This window comes from Heptranchias perlo, chromosome 13 (assembly GCF_035084215.1).
Source record: "Heptranchias perlo isolate sHepPer1 chromosome 13, sHepPer1.hap1, whole genome shotgun sequence".
Lineage (NCBI taxonomy): Eukaryota > Metazoa > Chordata > Chondrichthyes > Hexanchiformes > Hexanchidae > Heptranchias > Heptranchias perlo.
Window position 1 is genome coordinate 8,994,372 of NC_090337.1, and position 21,699 is coordinate 9,016,070.

At 44.3% G+C, this 21,699-nt stretch overlaps 1 protein-coding gene across 3 annotated transcripts in view; it reads right to left on the bottom strand.

Annotated features, from left to right (window-relative positions):
- LOC137331258 (neprilysin-like) overlaps positions 1-21,699 on the bottom strand; it is a 162,521-nt gene that overhangs the window by 137,038 nt on the left and 3,784 nt on the right. For all 3 annotated transcript variants that reach the window (XM_067994920.1, XM_067994918.1, XM_067994921.1), the window contains exons 2-4: positions 21,452-21,623; positions 17,092-17,127; positions 14,178-14,339 (exon numbers count right to left, since the gene is read on the bottom strand). In XM_067994920.1, coding sequence (XP_067851021.1) covers positions 14,178-14,339; positions 17,092-17,127; positions 21,452-21,614 — 361 coding nt within the window. In that variant the 5' untranslated portion in view covers positions 21,615-21,623. The remainder of the gene's footprint in view (positions 1-14,177; positions 14,340-17,091; positions 17,128-21,451; positions 21,624-21,699) is intronic.

Here is a 21,699-nt window from a genome sequence, read left to right on the forward strand (position 1 = left end):
TCTTGAGTGTTGTTGGAGCTGCACTCATCCAAGCAAGTGGAGAGTATTCCATCACTCTCCTGACTTGTGCCTTGTAGATGGTGGAAAGGCTTTGGGGAGTCAGGAGGTGAGTCACTCGCCGCAGAATACCCAGCCTCTGACCTGCTCTCATAGCCACAGTATTTATATGGCTGGTCCAGTTAAGTTTCTGGTCAATGGTGACCCCCAGGATGTTGATGATGGGGAATTTGGTGATGGTAATGCCGTTGAATGTCAAGGGGAGGTGGTTAGACACTCTCTTGTTGGAGATGGTCATTGCCTGGCGCGAATGTTACTTGCCACTTATGAGCCCAAGCCTGGATGTTATCCAGGTCTTGCTGCATGCGGGCTCGGACTGCTTCATTATTTGAGGGGTTGCGAATGGAACTGAACACTGTGCAATCATCAGCGAACATCCCCATTTCTGACCTTATGATGGAGGGAAGGTCATTGATGAAGCAGCTGTAGATGGTTGGGCCTAGGACACTGCCCTGAGGAACTCCTGCAGCAATGTCCTGGGGCTGAGATGATTGGCCTCCAACAACAACTACCATCTTCCTTTGTGCTAGGTATGGCTCCAGCCACTGGAGAGTTTTCCACTGATTCCCATTCACTTCAATTTTACTAGGGCTCCTTGGTGCCACACTCGGTCAAATGCTGCCTTGATGTCAAGGGCAGTCACTCTCACCTCACCTCTGGAATTCAGCTCTTTTGTCCATGTTTGGACCAAGGCTGTAAAGAAGTCTGGAGCCGAGTGGTCCTGGCGGAACCCAAACTGAGCATCGGTGAGCAGGTTATTGGTGAGTAAGTGCCGCTTGATAGCACTGTCGACGACACCTTCCATCACTTTGCTGATGATTGAGAGTAGACTGATGGGGCGGTAATTGGCCGGATTGGATTTGTCCTGCTTTTTGTGGACAGGACATACCTGGGCAATTTTCCACATTGTCGGGTAGATGCCAGTGTTGTAGCGGTACTGGAACAGCTTGGCTAGAGGCGCGGCTAGTTCTGGAGCACAAGTCTTCAGCACTGCAGCTGGGATGTTGTCGGGGCCCATAGTCTTTGCTGTAAAATTGCTCTGCCGTGACAATTTACACTGATAAAGAATTTGTGCTTACACATCCTCAGAATGTCCCAAAGCACTTCGCAGCCAACTAATTCCTTTTTATGATATTAGGGTACTGTACTTATGCAGCTAAATGCAACAGCCAGTTTTCACACTATAAGATACCATGAGCTGCAAATGAGATGAACGACCTGCTAATCTGATTTGGTAGCGTTGCTTAAGGGAGAACACTGTGCCCCCTTCCTGCTTTTCAACCTCTCCTCCCCACTGCCCCCTGGGACTTACCTGAGGCCTTTGCTGGCAAGGCAAGCAAAACCAAAATTCAATCCTCCTGGAGGTTGAGCTGCCTGTGGAGGCACAACAGGCACTGGCTGCTCACCCTGAATATTTACATGAGGCCGAGGTTTTGGGCTGGCCTCGGGCCTCTCGGTGGGCGCGTGCTAATTTCACAACCCCATTTATCATGTTCCTTTCTTTTGCTCTCCCGAAGGTCTCATGATCTTATGTCAATTGTAAACAATTTTACAACACCAAGTTATAGTCCAGCAATTTTATTTTAAATTCACAAGCTTTCGGAGATTTTCTCCTTCCTCAGGCAAATGTTTTGCCTGAGGAAGGAGAAACATTTGCCTGAGGAAGGAGAAAATCTCCGAAAGCTTGTGAATTTAAAATAAAATTGCTGGACTATAACTTGGTGTTGTAAAATTGTTTACAATTGTCAACCCCAGTCCATCACCGGCATCTCCACATCACGATCTTATGTCAGGTTTAGAAATGTGAAATCAGCATGTCGTTCCTCTGCACATCATTATCTCAATAGCTGTCTTCTTCAAAGGCCAACCAGCAAGAAGCCCCAAAACTTTGCTGGGACAGCTGCACCCCACATCTCAGAAATTCCTTCTACCTGTTCTGCAGGGAAGCACTTCCCACATGTGTTGCTCCTGCCCGCTCTTCACTTCCTCCAAGTTCTTGTCTCTTTCCAATTTGCACAAAATCATCGGACCACTGAAGCATTGCTTGTGCAGGTTACAGAGTGATCGTTACTGGTGGAATCTCTCAATTCAGTTGGATTTACATCTGCCTATCAGGTACTTCTATCTATGTTGCAGTAACTCATCACGTGATGTTTGATATCCAGATTGAAAGGTGGCCTCTGATGGAGACTGGTCTTCCCCCTCAAATATTCCCCTGTTTCCTCCCCTCCTCTCTTTAAAGCACTCTGGTACCTCAACCAAGTGGCCAATCATTGTCTTTGAAGAAAGAAAGAACTTACATTTCTATAGCACCTTTCACATCCCCAGGATGTCCCAAAGTGCTTTTCAGCCAATGAAGTACTTTTGAAGTGTAGTCACTGTTGTAATGTAGGAAACACAGCAGCCAATTTGCACACAGCAAGATCACACAAACAGCAATGTGATAATTACCAAATGTTAGTGATGTTGGTTGAGGGATAAATATTGGTCAGGACACCAGGGAGAGCTCCTCTGCTCCTCTTCGAAATAGTGCCATGGGGTCTTTCATATCCACTGGCCGTTCTATCATGGGGGACATTACAACCAAGGTCCAATTCTATTGTTGTTCGACATCCACAAACATACACCTTTCCAGCACTGGTTACAGGATATAAATCAGAAGGAGGAATTCAATAGTTTTTTTTTCTCACCCCCTACCCCAGGAGTATTGTGGCCAATTATACACCTTACCTTCACCCTGGCTGCAATCAATTAACTCAGCACAGGCCAGATGTTAGATTGTGCAGGTCTGTGCTAAAAGTGTAACAAATACCAAAGAATTGCTTTTACGTAATGTATGTATTAAGAAATACATTTAGTATGTAACCACACACCTTGCACAAATTATAAGTCTGTAGCAGGGACTTTTACTGGGGATAGCCACAGACACTCAGTATATTAAAGTGATCAACAGGAGAGATGTATATTCTAGAGACACAGCTCACTCTTGGTTTGAGAAGACTGGGAACGCCTTATCGGCCAGAGAGATGAAGTGCCTTGCCATTATCTCAGCTCCCAGAGAGATGAAGTCCTCAGCAAGGTAGCAGCACTAGCCCAGCCATATTGATGAGGGTAGATGTCTTGACATTGTCTCAGCAATTCGATGATATCAGGTCGGGTGCCGGACCATCTGGGTCCCTTTTGTCAAGCTGATGGACTACATCTGGCATCATCAGCTGTGCGGAGGATGTTGAGTCAGCTCACCACAGGACTTCCTGCTAAACAGTGTATAAAACACAGTTCAAACAAGGGCTCAGCATCGAGGATCCCTCCAGAGGCAGCAGGGTAGGTTTGTTAAGGCAGACGTGCTGGCAGGAGCCCACACCCGTATCGGAAGAAGGAAAGAAGTCTGCAGTAGGCAGGATCTAAGGGATCCAAGAGGGTGGGGCTGTGAGGACTGCGAGGCCAAGGTGCAAGCTCTACCCAGAGTGGAAGCGGGTAATATACCTCCAGTTTCCATCCTGTAAACTGCTGCTTAAATACCGAGTGTGGTAAACTGTTCTTCGTAATGAAGCACGTGCCACCATGACCAATTGGGGTCCACTCAAATCTTTTGGAACCGGGAAGTGATTAGCGGAGCAGGAGCTCCCAAGCGATCACGTAGACCGTGTATCTATTCCCAATACAGGGATCATTCCTTCGACATCCTACCTTTTATGCCATTATACAGATCAGCTTATTAAGCCATTTGTACCTTCCCTGATGGAGCTTATGTGGTATATAGAATTCTGACACTAAGCAGATCGAATTGGAATATTGTTAGAAGAGTTTATGCAGAATGGTCCCATGTTGTCACGTTACCACTGAGCATTGAGAAGTCACTGTGCAGGAGTAGGCCATCTAGTTAGATCATGGCTTAACTGTACCTCAACTCCATTTACCTGCCTTTGCTCCATATCCCAACAAAAATCTATTTATCTCAATCTTGAAAATTTCAATTGACCCCCAGCATCCACAGCCTTTTGGGTGAGAGAGTTCCAGATGTCCACTACCCTTTGTGTGAAGAAATTATTCCTGAATGGCCGAGCTCTAATTTTAAGGTTATGCCCACCAGAGGAAATAGTTTCTCTTTATCTACCCTATCAACTGCTTTAATCATTCTAAACACCTCAATTAGATCAGCGCTTAATCTTCTAAACTCAAGGGAATACAAGCCGCGTTTATGCAACCTGTCCTCATAATTTAACCTTGTAAGCCCTGGTATCATTCTGGTGAATCTGCACTGTACTCCTTCCAAGGCTAATATATCTTTCCTGAAGTTCGGTGCCCAAAATTGAATGCAGTACTCCAGATGGGATCTCACCAAGTTCTCTGCACAACTGAAGCATCACCTCCTCACTTTTGAATCCCAACCTGTTGAGATAAAAGCTAGTGGAATGTTGGCCTTTATGATTACTTTTTGTATCTATTCACTAGTTTTTAATGATTTATGTACGCGGACACCGAAATCCCTTTGCTCCTCCACAGCGCTCACCATTAAGAAAATATTCTGATTTGTCTTTCTCAGATCCAAAGTGAATGATGTCGCATTTCCCCACATTGAACTCCATCTGCCATAGTTTTGCTCTCTTACTTAATACGCTATGTCCCATTATAACTCCCTGCTCCCATCCTCACAACTTATTGTGCCTCCTAACTTACTATTACCTGCAAACTTGGATATACAACTCTCTATTGCTTCATCCAAGTCACTAATATATAAGGTGAAAAGCTGAGGCCCCAGTAGAGATCCCTGGGTAACACCACTTGTCATATCCTACATATTAGAGAACAAACTCTTGGGGCTCGATTTTACAATGGTGGCGGGTGAGCGAGAGGGGTGAAGGTGCGCGTGGCAAACCCACATGAACAAAACTTACCGTTTCTGACGTGATCGCATGTTGTTTGCTGATGATTAACGTCCTCTCCGGGTTTTGCGCCCGGCAGCCAGTCTGATTGACAGGCTGTCGTCAGGAGCTGCAACCCGAGGGGGGGGCGGGGAGGGGGCGAGAAAGAGAGAGCGAGCAAGACGTCATCCGGCGCTGGACTGGAAGACCTGGGTGGGGGGGGAAAAGAGGGGAAGATCGGGGGACATCAGAGCGGGAGATATCGGACATCAGAAAAGGATGCAAAGGCCGGTTTTCTTGTGTTTTCACTTCCTTCCATGGTTTTTTATTTAATTTCTTTAGTTTCTTGTTCCCTGATCCGGCCCTTCATGCCTCATTTCAGGTGTGATTCAAAAGCGGTGGGCAAGCTCCCCAGGTAAGTTAAAAATCTTTCTAAGTGCTTAATCTGTCACAGGTAAAATGCCTTAAGTACCTCAATGAGGTAAATTTGGCTCTTTAGCTGTTCAGTTTTCGGGTCGCCCACACGCACACAGTTGGGTCCCTGGGAAACTCAGAAGTTGATGGGTTGGAGCTGGCTTCCGAACCCAAACGGGATTTCTGTGATTTTCGGAGCCCCCAATGCACCCACAATTGCCTCCTAAAATCACCTCCCTTATCCCTACTCTCTGACTCCTACCTCCCAACCGATAACTGACCCCTGTCACAAGGTTACCTCCAATTCCGTGCGCTTTAATTCCCTTGTGTGGAACTTCATCACATGCCTTCTGGAAGTCCATATAGCCAACATCCATAGACACTCTCCTATCCACCATGCCAGTGGATTACTCAGACATGACCGACCCTTCACAAATTCCATGCTGACTCTCTTTGATCAGCTCAGTGCAAGTACTCAGTTGCTCTATCCCTGATGACTCATCACCGGGACAAGTATAAACTAATCAAAGACATCAATAAGTGTAATTTAGAGCAAAGTACAATCTTGATGTCCGTGTAATAGTATCCAGATGAAATGAAAAAGACTGAGGAAAAACACTGAAACTCATCATCAGATACCTGTGTTGATGTCCTAATTTCCAGCTCCAATTATAAGAATTGCAGAAGAGAAAAAACAATTTGGGAGAAACTCCTTCTAAGAAAAATGTAATCCTTTTTCCTCCCACTTAAACCTATGGAATAGTTAAGACTAGTTGGCATACACACATTGTTTATAGAAGCGTTTTCCATAACTGCAAGTTAACACACGGTTGAGAATTCACGCCTTCTACTCTCCCCAATCTAGCATTCATTGGAAGTGACACAGGTCCAAGAGACCAAAACCAAACAACAACTTGCATTTATACAGCATCTTTAATGTAGTCAAATGTCCCGAGGGACTTCAAAAGAGTGATTATCAAACAAAATTTGACAACGAGCCACATAAGGAGGTATTAGGACAGGTGACCAAAAGCTTGGTCAAAGAGGTAGTTTAAAGGAGGAGAGAGTTAGAGAGATGGAGACATTTAGGGAGGGAATTCCAGAGCTCAGGGCCTAGGCAGCTGAAGGCACGGTCGCCAATGGTGCAGCGATTAAAATCGGGGATACGCAAGAGGCCAGAATTGGAAAAGCGCAGAGATCTCGGTGGGTTGTAGGGCTGGAGGAGGTTACAGAGATAGGGAGGGGCGAGGCCATGGAGGGATTTGAAAACAAGGATGAGAATTTTAAAACTGTGGCATTGCCGGATTGGGAGCCGATGCAGATCAGCGAGCACAGGGGTGATGGGTGAATGGGACTTGGTGCGAGTTAGGATACGGGCAGCAGAGTTATGGATGAGCTCAAGTTTATGAAGGGTGGAAGATGGGAGGCCGGCCAGGAGAGCACTGGAATAGTCAAGTCTAGCAGTGAGAAAGGAATGCACGAGGGTTTCAGCAGCAGATGAGCTGAGGTGGGGGGGTGGGGGAAGATGGGCATTGTTACGGAGGTGGAAATAGGTGGTCTTGGTGATGGAGCGGATATGTGGTCGGAAGCTCATCTCGGTCAAATAGGATGCCAAGGTTATGAATGGTATGAATGGTCTGGTTCAGCCTCAGACAGTGGCCAGGGAGATGGATGGAGTCAGTGGCTAGGAAACAGAGTGTGTGGCAGGGATCGAAGACAACGGCTTCGGTCTTCCCAATATTTAGTTGGAGGAAATTTTTGCTCATCGTCAGACAAGCAGTGTGACAATCAGAGACAGCAGAGGGGTTGAGGGAGATGGTGATGAGGTAGAGCTGGGTAGCGTCAACGTACATGCGGAACCTGACATTTGATAAGATCATGGCTGATCTGTGATCTAACTCCATATACCTGCCTTTGGCCCTTTTCCCTTAATACCTTTGGTTGCCAAAAAGCTATCTATCTCACATTTAAATTTAGCCATTGAGCTAGTATCAATTGCCGTTTGCGGAAGTGAGTTCCAAACTTCTACCACCCTTTGTGTGTAGAAATGTTTTCTAAACTCACTCCTGAAAGGTCTGGCTCTAATTTTTAGACTGTGCCCCCTCCTCCTAGAATCCCCAACCCGCGGAAATAGTTTCTCTCTATCCACCCTATCTGTTCCCTTTAATATCTTATAAACTTCGATCAGATCACCCCTTAACCTTCTAAACTCTAGAGAATACAACCCCAATTTGTGTAATTTCTCCTCGTAACTTAACCCTTGAAGTCCAAGTATCATTCTAGTAAACCTACGCTGCACTCCCTCCAAGGCCAATATGTCCTTCCGAAGGTGCGGTGCCCAGAACTGCTCACAGTACTCCACGTGCGGTCTAACCAGGGTTTTGTATAGCTGCAGCATAACTACTGCCCCCTTGTACTCTAGTCCTCTAGATATAAAGGCCAGCATTCCATTAGCCTTATTGATTATTTTCTGCACCTGTTCATGACACTTCAATGATCTTTGTACCTGAACCCCTAAGTCCCTTTGGACATCCATTGTTTTTAACTTTTTACCATTTAGAAAGTACCCTGTTCTATCCTTTTTGGATCCAAAGTGGACGACCTCACATTTGCCTACATTGAATTCCATTTGCCACAGTTTTTCCCATTCACCTAATCAATATCCCTTTGTAATTTTATGTTTTCATCTACACAGCTTACAATGCCACCAATCTTTGTGTCATCGGCAAACTTAGATATGAGACTTTCTATGCCTTCATCTAAGTCGTTAATAAATATTGTGAATAATTGAGGCCCCAAGACAGATCCCTGCGGGACTCCACTAGTCACATCCTGCCAATGTGAGTACCTTTTTTTAAAATTCGTTCATGGGATGTGAGCGTCACTGGCGAGGCTGGCATTTATTGCCCATCCCTAATTGCCCTTGAGAAGGTGGTGGTGAGCCGCCTTCTTGAACTGCTGCAGTCCGTGTGGTGAAGGTTCTCCCACAGTGCTGTTAATAAGGGAGTTCCAGGATTTTGACCCAGCGACGATGAAGGAACGGCGATATATTTCCAAGTCGGGATGGTGTGTGACTTGGAGGGGAACGTGCAGGTGGTGTTGTTCCCATGTACCTGCTGCTCTTGTCCTTCTAGGTGGTAGAGATCACGGGTTCGGGAGGTGCTGTCGAAGAAGCCTTGGCGAGTTGCTGCAGTGCATCCTGTGGATGGTACACACTGTAGCCACGGTGCGCCGGTGGTGAAGGGAGTGAATGTTTAGGGTGGTGGATGGGGTGCCAATCAAGCGGGCTGCTTTGTCCTGGATGGTGTTGAGCTTCTTGAGTTTTGTTGGAGCTGCACTCATCCAGGCAAGTGGAGAGTATTCCATCACACTCCTGACTTGTGCCTTGTAGATGGTGGAAAATCTTTGGGGAATCAGGTGGTGAGTCACTCGCCACAGAATACCCAGCCTCTGACCTGCTCTTGTAGCCACAGTATTTATATGGCTGGTCCAGTTAAGTTTCTGGTCAATGGTGACCCTCAGGATGTTGATGGTGGGGGATTCGGCGATGGTAATGCCATTGAATGTCAGGGGGAGGTGGTTGGACTCTCTCTTGTTGGAGATGATCATTGCCTGGCACTTGTCTGGCGCCAATGTTACTTGCCACTTATGAGCCCAAGCCTGGATGTTGTCCAGGTCTTGCTGCATGCGGGCTCGGACTGCTTCATTATTTGAGGGGTTGCGAATGGAACTGAACACTGTGCAATCATCAGCGAACATCCCCATTTCTGACCTTTCGATGGAGGGAAGATCATTGATGAAGCAGCTGAAGATGGTTCGGCCTAGGACACTGCCCATTATCCCTACTCTCTGTCGCCTTTCGCTCAGCCAACTTCCGAATCAAGTCCATACTTTTCCGTCGATTCCATGGGCTTCTATCTTAGCTAACAGTCTCTTATGTGGGACTTTATCAAATGCCTTCTGGAAGTCCATATAAATAACATCCATTGACATTCCCCTGTCCACTACATTAGTCACCTCTTCAAAGAATTCTCTCGCTCCAACTAGATAGGTAAGAATGGAACCAGGCGAGTGCAGTCCCACCCAGCTGGATGACAGAGGAGAGGTGTTGGAGGAGAATGGTAAGGTCAACCTTGACCTCAGAACGTCCCAAGGGGCTTTACAGCCAATGAAGTACATTTGAAGTTTAGTCACTGTTGTAATGTTGGAAACGCGGCAGCCAATTTGCATGCAGAAAGCTCCCACAAACAGTAATGTGCTGGTGACCAGATAGCCTGTTTTTAGGTGTTAGTTGAGGGATAAATATTGGCCAGGACACCGGGGAGAACTCCCCGCTTTCTTCGAAGTAGTGTCATGGGATCTGTTAAGTCCACCTGAGAGTGCAGACAGGGCCTTGGTTTAACATCTCATCAGAAAGATAGCACCTCCGACAGCGCACTGGGAGTGTCAGCCTGGATTATGTGCTCAAGTCTCTGGAGTGTGACTTGAACCCACAACTTACTGACACAGAGGCAAGAGTGCTACCCACTGAACCCATGGCTGACACCTAATGGGATTGGAGATACTCGGGATAAAATACGGAGCCAGCTCAACGGGAGAAATGACCTGCTCCTTTTCCTACACATAGACTGAAATACTCACCAGAACATGAAAGTTCCTTTTCCGATACTGCTGAGACCAATTTAACAAGGAAGGAGGGTGGGGGAAGGCTGATGGATGGGCACTCTGGCATTTTGTTTGATTACTTTTTGTTGATCAGGTGCCATTTATGCAAAACATTCCCCCAGGAGGTTAAACAGGTGGGGTGGAGTCCACAGTAGGGCAGTCTGTGATTGCAATGGGCTTGTTAATGAGACAGTTTCTCCTTCCATGCCTCATGTTCTTGCCACTGTGAAATTAAGCAGCACTGTACAAGGTGCTACTGTAATTGATAGATCTTTGAACCTGAGAGGTCTATCTTTCAGTTCATGAAGCAGATATTCTCGTGTGCACGGTGCAAAGTAATCTGACAAAGATAATGAGACGCATTTAACTTAATTGGTAATAAGCAAGGGTGACTTGCATCAGATTGGAATTAGACCAGTTTTGATCAGCCTCATTTATTTCCTCTGCATTCTTCTCTCTATCTCCCTATTTATACATTTTCATGCAGCTAAGATTACAATCTCATTCCTTCATCTCATTGCCCCGAGGGTAGACCTTTTATCCCGTCTATTCATAGTCGATGGTTGGAAAAGCATTCCAACAAAAGAAACTATCTATTGGATTATCCATGTGCAATGACTCAGTTAATCCTCCCATTGTGACAATACTGTCATTACAAAAATGCAAGTTGTGCATGATTTGCTCAGTAATTGGAATCCAGGTGATGTTGGATCATCCCATTCCTGTCACCGAAAGCAACATTTCTCAGACTACCTAGAACGACATAAAATGACATAGAATTTACAGCACAGAAACAGGCCATTTGGCCCAACTGGTCTATGTCAGTGTTTAAGCTCCACATGAGCCTTCTCCCACCCTACTTCATCTAACGCCATAAAATGTTTAGGACCATTAGGTACAAGATTGGCAGAGTCTGCAGTCCCTCTTTGGCTGGTCTCAAAACCCAATACGCCCTAATTGCCCACTCCGAAATATCTACTCGATTCTTCCTTAGATCCTCCCACACTATGTGCCTCCACTAGCTCCCTGAACAGCCAATTCCCAGGGTTCACCGACCTCAGTGTAAAACAGTTAAATGTAAACTGTCAGCACACTTTCCCTCTCCTAATCATGAGCCCATGTCCGCTTGTGCTAGAGTTTGTGGCAATCTTGATCATATTATCAGGGTTCGTTTTATCCATTCCCTTAAAGGAACTTGAACAATATCTTCCCTGAATCTTCTCTTCATCGGAGTAAACAATCCCGGTCTCTTCTCCTCTCCTCAGAGCTCACATATCTTAAGCGAGGTATATTTTTCAGAATCGGTTGCTGCTCTTTCTCCTCACGTTTGTTATTTAGCTTGTTGTTTTATGTTTAATTATGAAATACATTCAAGATGTTAAAAAGAAACCTCTGAGATCCTATTTCAGCGACTGAGTAAGAAACTACTGGAGTTTGAACAGCACAAAATATCTTAGCTCGTGTGAAGGATAAGCTTAGGGCAAACATCAGAAGTATCTCTATTTTGATCAACAGCTGTTCAGGAGTGTCAGGACACTGGACCATTTAAGAAACAGCTGGACATTGTCATGGGAAGATGGTAAAGGTTGATATTTTAAAGGATGAGCTCAATGGGACAAAGGGGCCTTCTTCATTCAAAACTATCTTGTGCGGTGGAAGTACAGGTTCTTTCAAAGTTATAGCACGTTTTCAAGAATAGTTGACATTTCAAAAGGTTTTTTTTTAAAATCACAGATACTCATACAGGATATTCACTTTCTCAAAGAAAAAGGCAACATTAGTCTGTTTTTAGTTCCCAAACTTACACTCCCACCCTCCTCACTATCATTTTTTTCCATTTGATACTTCTTTATTTCTCCATCTTCAGTACTCTGTCTCTATGCTGTCCTCGTACAACCAGGACAAGATAGGCTACATACAGTGTAACTCATAATTAAGATAAACTGTATAATTTAAAATAATGAGAAAAATTATGATGACCCTATAAGGTTAGTCAGAAAGGTGATAACAGCAACTTTATAGACTTCAGTTTACAAAATGTATTTTTCCACTGATGTAGCAAAAGTTACTGAGCTATTCTTATCAGGTAACGGATAGTCAGCATTTATGAATGACCTTTAGAACAGTGCCACAATAAACACTGTAGAAAAACACTTCAGGGTCCACTGCCTGTTGAGCAGTGCCTCGATTCCCAGGGCACACTCACCACATCATTTGTGATTAAAAACATGTATCTGCATAACACAATATGCAGCTCCAGCGAAAAAACAAACACAGCACCATCTTCAGGAACGGCAGGTCTCATTCCCCAATTGGGCACTCTCAACGAGGAGTGACACCCACAGGGATCATTGGTCTGGAGGTCACTGGCCAGTAGCCCCCAGCACCACCCCCCACCCCGATATTCCATCTCTTCAAACGAATGGACAGGGGCAGAAAATCAGGGGCGGTAGTCCTGCAATTTGCCAACCAGCGTCCTCTGAAACTGCCACACTTTGCTAGGAGCGTACGATCCAGGAATCAGCGCCGCCATGCCCATCTTCCTCCTGGACACTCTTGCATCTATTCGCCTCAATCACTCCTTGTGGTAGCGGGTTCCACATTCTCGCCACTCTGAGTAGAGAAGTTTCTCCTGAATTCCTTATTAGTGACTATCTTATATTTATGGACCCTAGTTTGGACTGCCCAAGTGGAAACATCTTCTCTACATCTCTTTTTTCTAGAGAAAAATACCCCAACCGGTTCAAGCCTTTCCAGATAGTTCTACTCTCTCAGTTCTGATATCATCCTTGTAAATCTTTTTTGCAATTTCTCCAGTGCTTCTATATCCTGGAGTTGGGAGTCCCTCTCCCAGTCCCGAACTTACCTGTGCCAATGGCCTTGTTTGGGGCAAGCAGAAGCTCTGCCCCCAACAAACAGCATAGGAAACTTCCGGGCAAGGTTGAGACGCATCATATCTGGGTCCCAGTCTAGTTTGCGGCCCTTCCACCACACTCCCATTAGAGTGTGAGAAGGTCCGTGTATTTTCAACCCTTCTTTGTCCGGTTAAGTATCTCATGTACCACAATAAGATCGCAGCTGGTATGTCTCTTTCTGTGCATAATCTTACACAGCATATTTTTCCTGCAAGTGTTTGGCTCTTCAGGGTCCAAACTGGGGGCGGGGGGAATGAATTTCCTCCGAGCCTATCCTAGCTCCGCCTCCATAATTTCAGCCGACGTTCGGTGGAAGCTCCGTTTTCGCTAATGAATGGGGTTCGCCCTGAAGTTACAACGTTGGGGCGGGAGAAGGTCCGAGGGAATTGTCGCCCTAGATGTTTACGCTCGTACATTCCATAAGAGGATCGAGACTAAGTTGTTGGAGAAGTTTGTGTTCAACAAGGTGACGAACTTTGGGGGTCAAATTGGTCTTGGCCGCAGCGCAAGAATGGACGATAGCGAATCGGCGGCCTGCTTTACACCCCCGCCCTTTTCCATTGTGGAAGAGAAAATCGGACAGAGTACAAAACGGGCGGCTAATTCACTATCGCTCGTTTTGCGCTACCAGCCGAAGACCAGTTGCACCTCTTGTAGATTGGACATTTCTCTCATTTTAGGCACCCGGGCATCAAGCACTCTCCCCAGTCAAGTGTAGCATAGTTGCAGACAGAATAAAACTCCCGCTACTTTACTCCAACGGCATGCCTGAACTTTAACTTCAGAAAACTATTGTACCCGTGTGACGTGTTTCTATTTCCCACACCAGCCGTCTTCTCAGAGAGAGATTACAAACTTAGTGCCAACTCGGGAACAGTTGTGTTCTGTGGGCTTGTGCACATAGGAATTGAATTGACACTGCCCAACCTCTTCACATTGGACCGTCACACCTTATGGACAGGCGGAAATTTTCATCCCATCGGTCTGGCCTGGATTTTAGCTGGAAAAGCCACTGTCTAATCCACAGCAACTTTCTCTCCCTTCCCCCATCCAAATTTATCAGCTTTTAATGGGACTGAAAATGTCTTTCATTATATTTTAAAAGGTGAAATTGTTCAATGTCGTGCATTAATTACTGTAATATCACAGGTGCGGGCTCCAGATAACAAAAGCATATCTCATAATGTGGCCTGAAAAGATTGTTTAAGGCAATTCAACACTTCCAACTCCTTTTATTAGGTGTATAAAAACAAGGACTGACCTTTCAAGATGACTTCCAATTCATCCCTTAGAATGTCAAAAGTACTGTAGCGGGAGCTGGTCTCAGGGATGATGTGCTTCTTTAACCATCCTCCACAGGCATACTCGTAAAAATTGTTACAAGGATCCACAGCTTGGTCCATATTCCCAATGATACGGGCGGCTGGGAGGGGAAGGGAAGAAAGGTTAAAATGGATGTTGAATTTTGCTTGAAGACTGAGCAGTGTATAAAGCACGATAGGCTAAGGATTCCTTAGGTCGCTATGTGTAGCAAAGTCATTAATGATTCCTTTTAGAACATGTGTACTATTATGCTAGAAGTATTAATGCCTTTAGGAACATAGGAAAAGGTGTAGGCCATTCAGCCCCTCGAGCCTGTTTCGCCATTCAATTAGATCATGGTTGATCTGTATCTTAACTCCATCTCCCCGTCTCCCCGCCTTGGTTTCATAAGCCTTAATAACCTAACAAAAGTCTGTCAATCTCAGCTTTGAAATTTTCAATTGATCCCCAGCCTCAATCAGGTCAATGTCACTACAAACAGGAGTCAAAAGAATACACACCCCAGGTGTTTAGCTAGTTCAATCCAATTAATAACTGGACTCAATGGTACCCAGGGGAAGCAATGTGACTTATTTGAGCACATAATCCAGGTTGACACACCAGTGCAGTGCTGAGGGAGTGCTACACTGTTGGAAGTGCCATCTTTCGGATGAGATGTTAAACCAAGGACTCCGTCTGCCTTCTCAGATGAATGCCCTTTTCATGTCACGCTACACGTAAGCCCACCAGCGAACAAAAGCTATCTGTTTTTAATATAATGGGTCATTTGCTGGCTTTCTCTGCCTTTCGGATGTTTCTGCCTCTCTCTCTCTCTCTGTTTTTTTTCCTGTTTGTTTTTTTTTGTTGAATGTATATTCGGGGGTTCTGTAGGTAACACCTCTCTGTCTGAACACAGTGATTGCCTTGGCAACGGGCAGTTGCAAAGGCTGTCTGTAATCACCATGTATTGTTCTGTGATTTATAAATGCGTAGGCTTCGAGGAGTTCCTGACATTTACCTGAGGAAGGAGGAAGCCTCCGAAAGCTTGTAGATTTCAAATAAAATCGTTGGACTATAACTTGGTGTTGTAAAATTGTTTACAATTCTCAGATGAATGTAAAAGATCCCAAGGCACTATTTCAAAGAAGAGCAGGGGAGTTCTCCCCCAATGTCCTGGCCAATATTTATCCCTCAACCAACATCACTAAAAAGTCTATCTGGTCATTATCACGTTACTGATGGTGGGACCTTGCTGTGCCCTAATTGGCTGTCGCATCTCCTACAATACAATAGTGACTACACTTTAAAAACTACTTAATTGACTATAAAGCGTTTTGGGATATCCTGAGGTCGTGAAAGATGCTGTATAAATGCAAGTCTTTATTTTATTTATAAAAGCTGTTTGGAGATTTCAGGACATTATTTCTCACACCTGTGAGGCACAAACACATTTTGTGTTCTAGTGTTAATATAGGCCAATATACAAAGGCCTGGCTTTGGCCAAACATAACCTTACTAGTCAAATTTTTATCAGTTTGTTTCTCAGACCTAGACAATGGTGTAAACTCAATATGTAGGTATTATAGATACACATGAATTGTACATATCCCTACAAAGTTCCTCTTTCTGCTATTTTAACATAGGCACTAATTAATTTATTTTAAACAGGTTATCTCCTTCATTAAAAGTAATTTCATATGAATGTATTAATTTGCAGGTTATTAATGTCACACAGTGTGATTTTAATCCAGAGGTGTGCTAGATTTGCTGAATATGACAATCGAATGCATTTAAAATCTATGGACATTGAGATAGATTTTCCTGAAAATTAGAGCTAGGCCATTAAGGAGTGAAATTAGGCAGCACATTATCACACAAAAGGTAGTGAAATTCTGGAACACTCTTCTCCAAAAGGCTGTGGATGTTGGGGGACAATTGAGACTTTCAAGACTGAGACCGATAGATTTTTGTTGGGTAAGGGTATCAAGGGATATGGAGCTAAGGCGAGTAAATGTAGTTGAGGTAGAGATCAGCCATGATCAAATTGAATGGCAGAGCAGGCTCAAGGGGCTGAAAGACCTATTCTTCTTTATCCAACTTGTCCTTGTAATTTAACCCTTTAAAACCTGGTGGTGAATCTGCCAGGCAGACAGCTATGAGTAGCTAGCAGAGGGGAAAGCACAATGGTGAGGTGTTGTGATAAGAAAGAAGAAAGAACTTGCATTTATGTAGTGCCTTTCACAAGCTCAGAATGTCCCAAAGCGCTTTACAGTCAATTAAGCACTTTTTGAAGTGTAGTCACTGTTGTAATATCTATTGTAAACAATTTTACAACACCAAGTTATAGTCCAACAATTTTTATTTGAAATCTGCAAGCTTTCGGAGGCTTCCTCCTTCGTCAGGTAAACATTTACCTGACGAAGGAGGAAGCCTCCGAAAGCTTGTAGATTTCAAATAAAAATTGTTGGACTATAACTTGGTGTTGTAAAATTGTTTACAATTGTCAACCCCAGTCCATCACCGGCATCTCCACACCGTAATATCTATCACATGCTTCGCTTTGACTGACTGACTCACTGGCAAGACATGTCAATACACTATTAACGTACTTCGAATTGTTCACATATAAAGGGACTTTTTCCTAAGATTCATTAACAGTGGATAACGTGGTTTAGATTAGAAGACATCACTGTGTCATAAAAACCTCGCCATATTGTTTGAGAAGGAGAATGACACTGCTCTTTTAGGTTGTTTGCTTCCTGTTAACTTGGGATTTTGCACAGTGTTTGATAACATGCTGTACAACATCTTTAGAGGTGGGCTGACAGGACAGATTGATACCACTTTACTCTTTCTTTTAGAAGTGGGCTCACCTGCTGATACACATGATGGCGTTGTACATGTTTGATCTGTGGAGAAATAGAAAGAAAACAATCAAAAGAGGTCCCATAATCCACCAGAACTGCAATTAATGTGACAGCACAACCTCTGTTATCTGCACGCCACCTTCCCAATTATCCACCATAATTTTCACAGGGCAAAATCTTGCCTGTGATGTTGTCCCCAAGGTACAGCCTCCTATAGGACAGAAATCAACTTCACAGCCTGAGATTACTTCAACTTATAAATATTAAATTCAGCTTATTACTTTTACCCTCATTCCTGCACCTAAGGTACTAATGTACCGCACGTGTAGAATAAGTCTCTTGACAATCTAACAATGTCCATTAGCCATGGGGGGAGATCCTCTCCATGATAATGGTTAATGGAGGTTCCATTGTACATTGCAATCAGGAATTTCAACCTCAAAAATATTCAACAGCACCCAGCGTCAAGTATCCAGTAGAAATATTACATCGAGTTGCATTGAGTCTACAGCAGAGAAACAGGCCATTCAGCCCAACTGGTCTATGCTGGTGTTTATGCTCTACATGAGCCTCCTCCCACCCCTCTTCATCTAACCCGATCAGCATAGCCTTCTAATCCTTTATCCCTCATTTGCTTATCCAGCTTCCCCTTAAATGCATCGATAGTATTTGCCTCAACCACTCCTTGTGGTAGCAAGTTCCACATTCTTAATGCTCTTTGGGTAAAGAAGTTTCTCCTGAATTCCCTATTGGATTTATTAGTGACTTTCTTTATGACCACTAGTTTTGGACTCCCCCGCGAATGAAAACATTTTCTCTACGTCGACCCTATCAAACCCTTTCATTATATTAAAGACCTCCATCAGGTCACCCCTCAGCCTTCTCTTTTCTAGAGAAAAGAGCACCAGCCTGTTTGGCCTTTCCTGATAAGCCTACCCTCTCAGTTCTGGTATTACCTGGTATATTGGTCCAGCATTTATTTCAGGCTGCATATAATGACACCACATGTCCAGGCCAGAATGTAGATGATTGGGTAATTCCAGCTCAATTACCATCCTATCTGAAATCAGCTTACTCAATACAGACCAAGGTCAAAACCTGGAACTTCCTGGTCTGTGTGGATCAGCTACTCAGTGTCTCCATCATCTGGGCCTTCAGTAGAGCTTATATTTTTACCATTCTACGATAAAATTACTGTTCACTATAACTGGGGTAGCTTTATAATCCAGGGGAAGAGCAAAAATACCAAATTTACTGATTCTTGAAGCTCTGTATTATAACAGAAATACAAATAATTATTCGATTGCAGAACATATTTCAGTAAAGTGGGTGTGAGGGAGCTGCTTTGCACTGGTTGATGTGCTATAAATCTCTGTGCCCAGTCCTTAATTTCATTTGTAACTAAACCATTAAGGCAATCATTTAGAATGCTTTTACTGGAAGTACTGAACAGGGGAAATTTTCACTGCACATAGTGACGAGGATTTCTTCCTCTAGTATTGGAGCAGGGTGGAAGGAGCTTTAATGTGCATTTAACCATCTGGAAGTGCTGGGTTAATATACTGGGTGCCCAAAATGGCAACATTAAAATCCCTCAAGTTGGTGAGGGCAAAATTTAAATAAAAATGTGCAAAATTCACTGCTTCCTTCCCACTGCCCCATTCTGTCATTCTCTGCTGCCTTTCCCACTGCCCCATTCTGTCATTCTCTGCTGCCTTTCCCCTGCCCCATTCTGTCATTCACTGCTGCCTTTTCCCACTGCCCCATTCTGTCATTCTCCGCTGCCTTTCCCACTGCCCCATTCTGTCATTCACCGCTGCCTTTCCCACTGCCCCATTCTGTCATTCACCGCTGCCTTTCCCACTGCCCCATTCTGTCATTCACCGCTGCCTTTCCCACTGCCCCATTCTGTCATTCACCGCTGCCTTTCCACTGCCCCATTCTGTCATTCATCACTGCCTTTCCCACTGCCCCATTCTGTCATTCACCGCTGCCTTTTCCCACTGCCCCATTCTGTCATTCACCGCTGCCTTTTCCCACTGCCCCATTCTGTCATTCACTGCTGCCAAGCTAGTGCCTGAAGGTTCAAATGCTTGATATAAAAACTATTTTCTAGCAGTACTGAGTCACTGCTGCGAATGTGACAATATTTCAGCCTATGTTTCTAGATTACAGAGGTTAATTAGTTCACTCCATGCTATCTTTTCTATCAGCTCTGTTCAGTTAATCTACTGGTGCCATTTTGGAGCTGAGTTATACTGCTGGCTCCATACTGCTCTCTAGCCAAGGAAAATGCATGTGTACAGAGATCCACTCACCAGTGTCCAACTGCTGATTCAATTTTAATGTTTACACAAGGTAGACAGGTCAGTCAGTTCTTTGTTAATAAAAAGCCGAAAAGCTGGACCTCTTTGGAAGTTTTTAAAGTTTGTTTTGCAGTTATTGCATTTACACTAAAGCTCACATGGAACTGAAATGTGTGAGACCACTTCCATAATGTGACCTCTCATATCAATTGCCCAAATTTGGTTCAGATGACTACACCATGAATGATATCACACACTTTGCATTGGTGCAGAACCAAAACTTCTTTACATCGACACAGAGAGGTTGAAATTGCACTGTGCATTTAAAATGGGCTAACGACCTTTGTTAAAAGTCAGTAGAGGAATTTTATATGAGTGCATTAACATAATACTGCACAGTGCCATTTCAACCCCGAAGTATGGTATAACTGGACTAGTAATCATCTCAGTTAGAATGGGAGATGTGATTGTAATATTAAGATCAATCACTTAAGGAAGTGTGGTGGTTTTTTTAAAAAAAGCTTGTGATGCTACTCGCCAATTTGCAACTTGTAAGTTATGATGGGACTGTGCCAGTTCAGGCACAAAAATACCTTCAAAACAGCAGGTGTAGGGCCACAAATAACTTTCTGGTGGTGATTTATATATAGTATAACAACATAAGAAATAGGAGCAGGAGTAGGCCATACGGCCCCTCGAGCCTGCTCCACCATTCAATAAGATCATGGCTGATCTTCGACCTCAACTCTACTTTCCCACTAGATCCCTTGAATCCCTTAGAGTCCAAACATCTATCTATCTCAGCCTTGAACGTACTCAACTAAGGAAAGTTGGAGCAAAGGAAAAGGGCCATTGGAGCTCTCCACCTCCTAGTTCATGCAAGGGTACCTTAATCATGGACTCCCCCACCCCACCTAAAACAGCCATATTCCCTTGTCTAACCCCACATCAGTCAATAGGGGTAACTGTAACTTTGGGTGATATCGAATTAGCATCCCATTATACAACACGCCCGATTTTCTATCCAATTGATGGCAGTGGAAAAGGAAAATCTGGGGGGGGGGGGGACCTATAATGGACGGACAATTTGATTATTGCCCATTTTACACTATGGCCCAAAGTTAAAATTACCCCCATTATTACTCTGAGCCCGTATAGATCCAGTTCCGTTTTAGAAGTACCAATTGACCCAGAATTAATTGCCTGTTCTGTTTTGAAAAATAAATCCCAAGGTCGAAATTTGTTCTAAGGGCTGGGAATTTTGTAATTGCGTCTTTCTGGTTTGTGCTGACTGCTCACAGCCTGTTTCTCTTTACCGTATTGGGTACATTGAATTAACATTCCAAGAGCAGAGCTTCACAGGACGGGGAAACATATCGGGGAATTCTGACATAATGGGGAGTGCCCCCTTCATCCATTCACTTTAATGGACTGGAAATTCCGCAAGATCCACTTACTCCACCCTCAAAAAGAAATCCAATAATTGCGCTCCAGTTGCGCAAAGTTTCGCCGCTGCAGGTGCGTTGATTCGTTAAAGCCACCCCCTATCTCTAAAGTCTAATCCGTCCAAATTACCCACCCCCGCTGTCGCAAAGGATTGTCCTATACCACAGAGACGGAATTACCTGAACTCTGATCCTGGACCATGGTATTGAATTCTAGGTTACGTCTGGCGAGCTCTAACTGGGGAGTTGTGTGCGTGAGGTGGATGCCGAGTTACAGCCTGTGTACACTGATCCCCAGAGATTGCCCTGCACTTGTCGGCGTAATCACTGGGATTCTTACAGCACTTCAATCATTCATTAACAATCTACATACCATTTAACACTCGTTATCAAGGCTAGGGAGTTTTTGCAACTCTTCAGAAAATTAAGGACTTGCGAAAAGTCACTTCTGTGGCACTTCAATTGACAAGTTTGTGAAAATCCCTGAAATTCTAAGAAGCGATTTTCTCCTCTTGTAATTCAATTCATTAGATTGAGAGATTCACACACAGAGAGATGCACATCAGACGCGAACACACCTTCCAGTATTAACAGCATGTCGTTTGTCCCACTCACCCTTGCGTGTTGCATACAAAGCGATCAAAGCGACGACTACAATGAGCAGTAAAACCACAATGGTGGTCAGTCCAATCTCCAGAGAGGTCCATGATTGCCACGACTTCTTCGGTTTTGGTGGGTTCCTTTCAACCATATCCATTTGGCTTTCAGACTTGCCCATAACAACAAACTGAAGAGCAAAGTCATAGCACAGCGTTAGACTGAGTACCGGTATATTAAATCATATTCATAGCACAGCGTTAGAC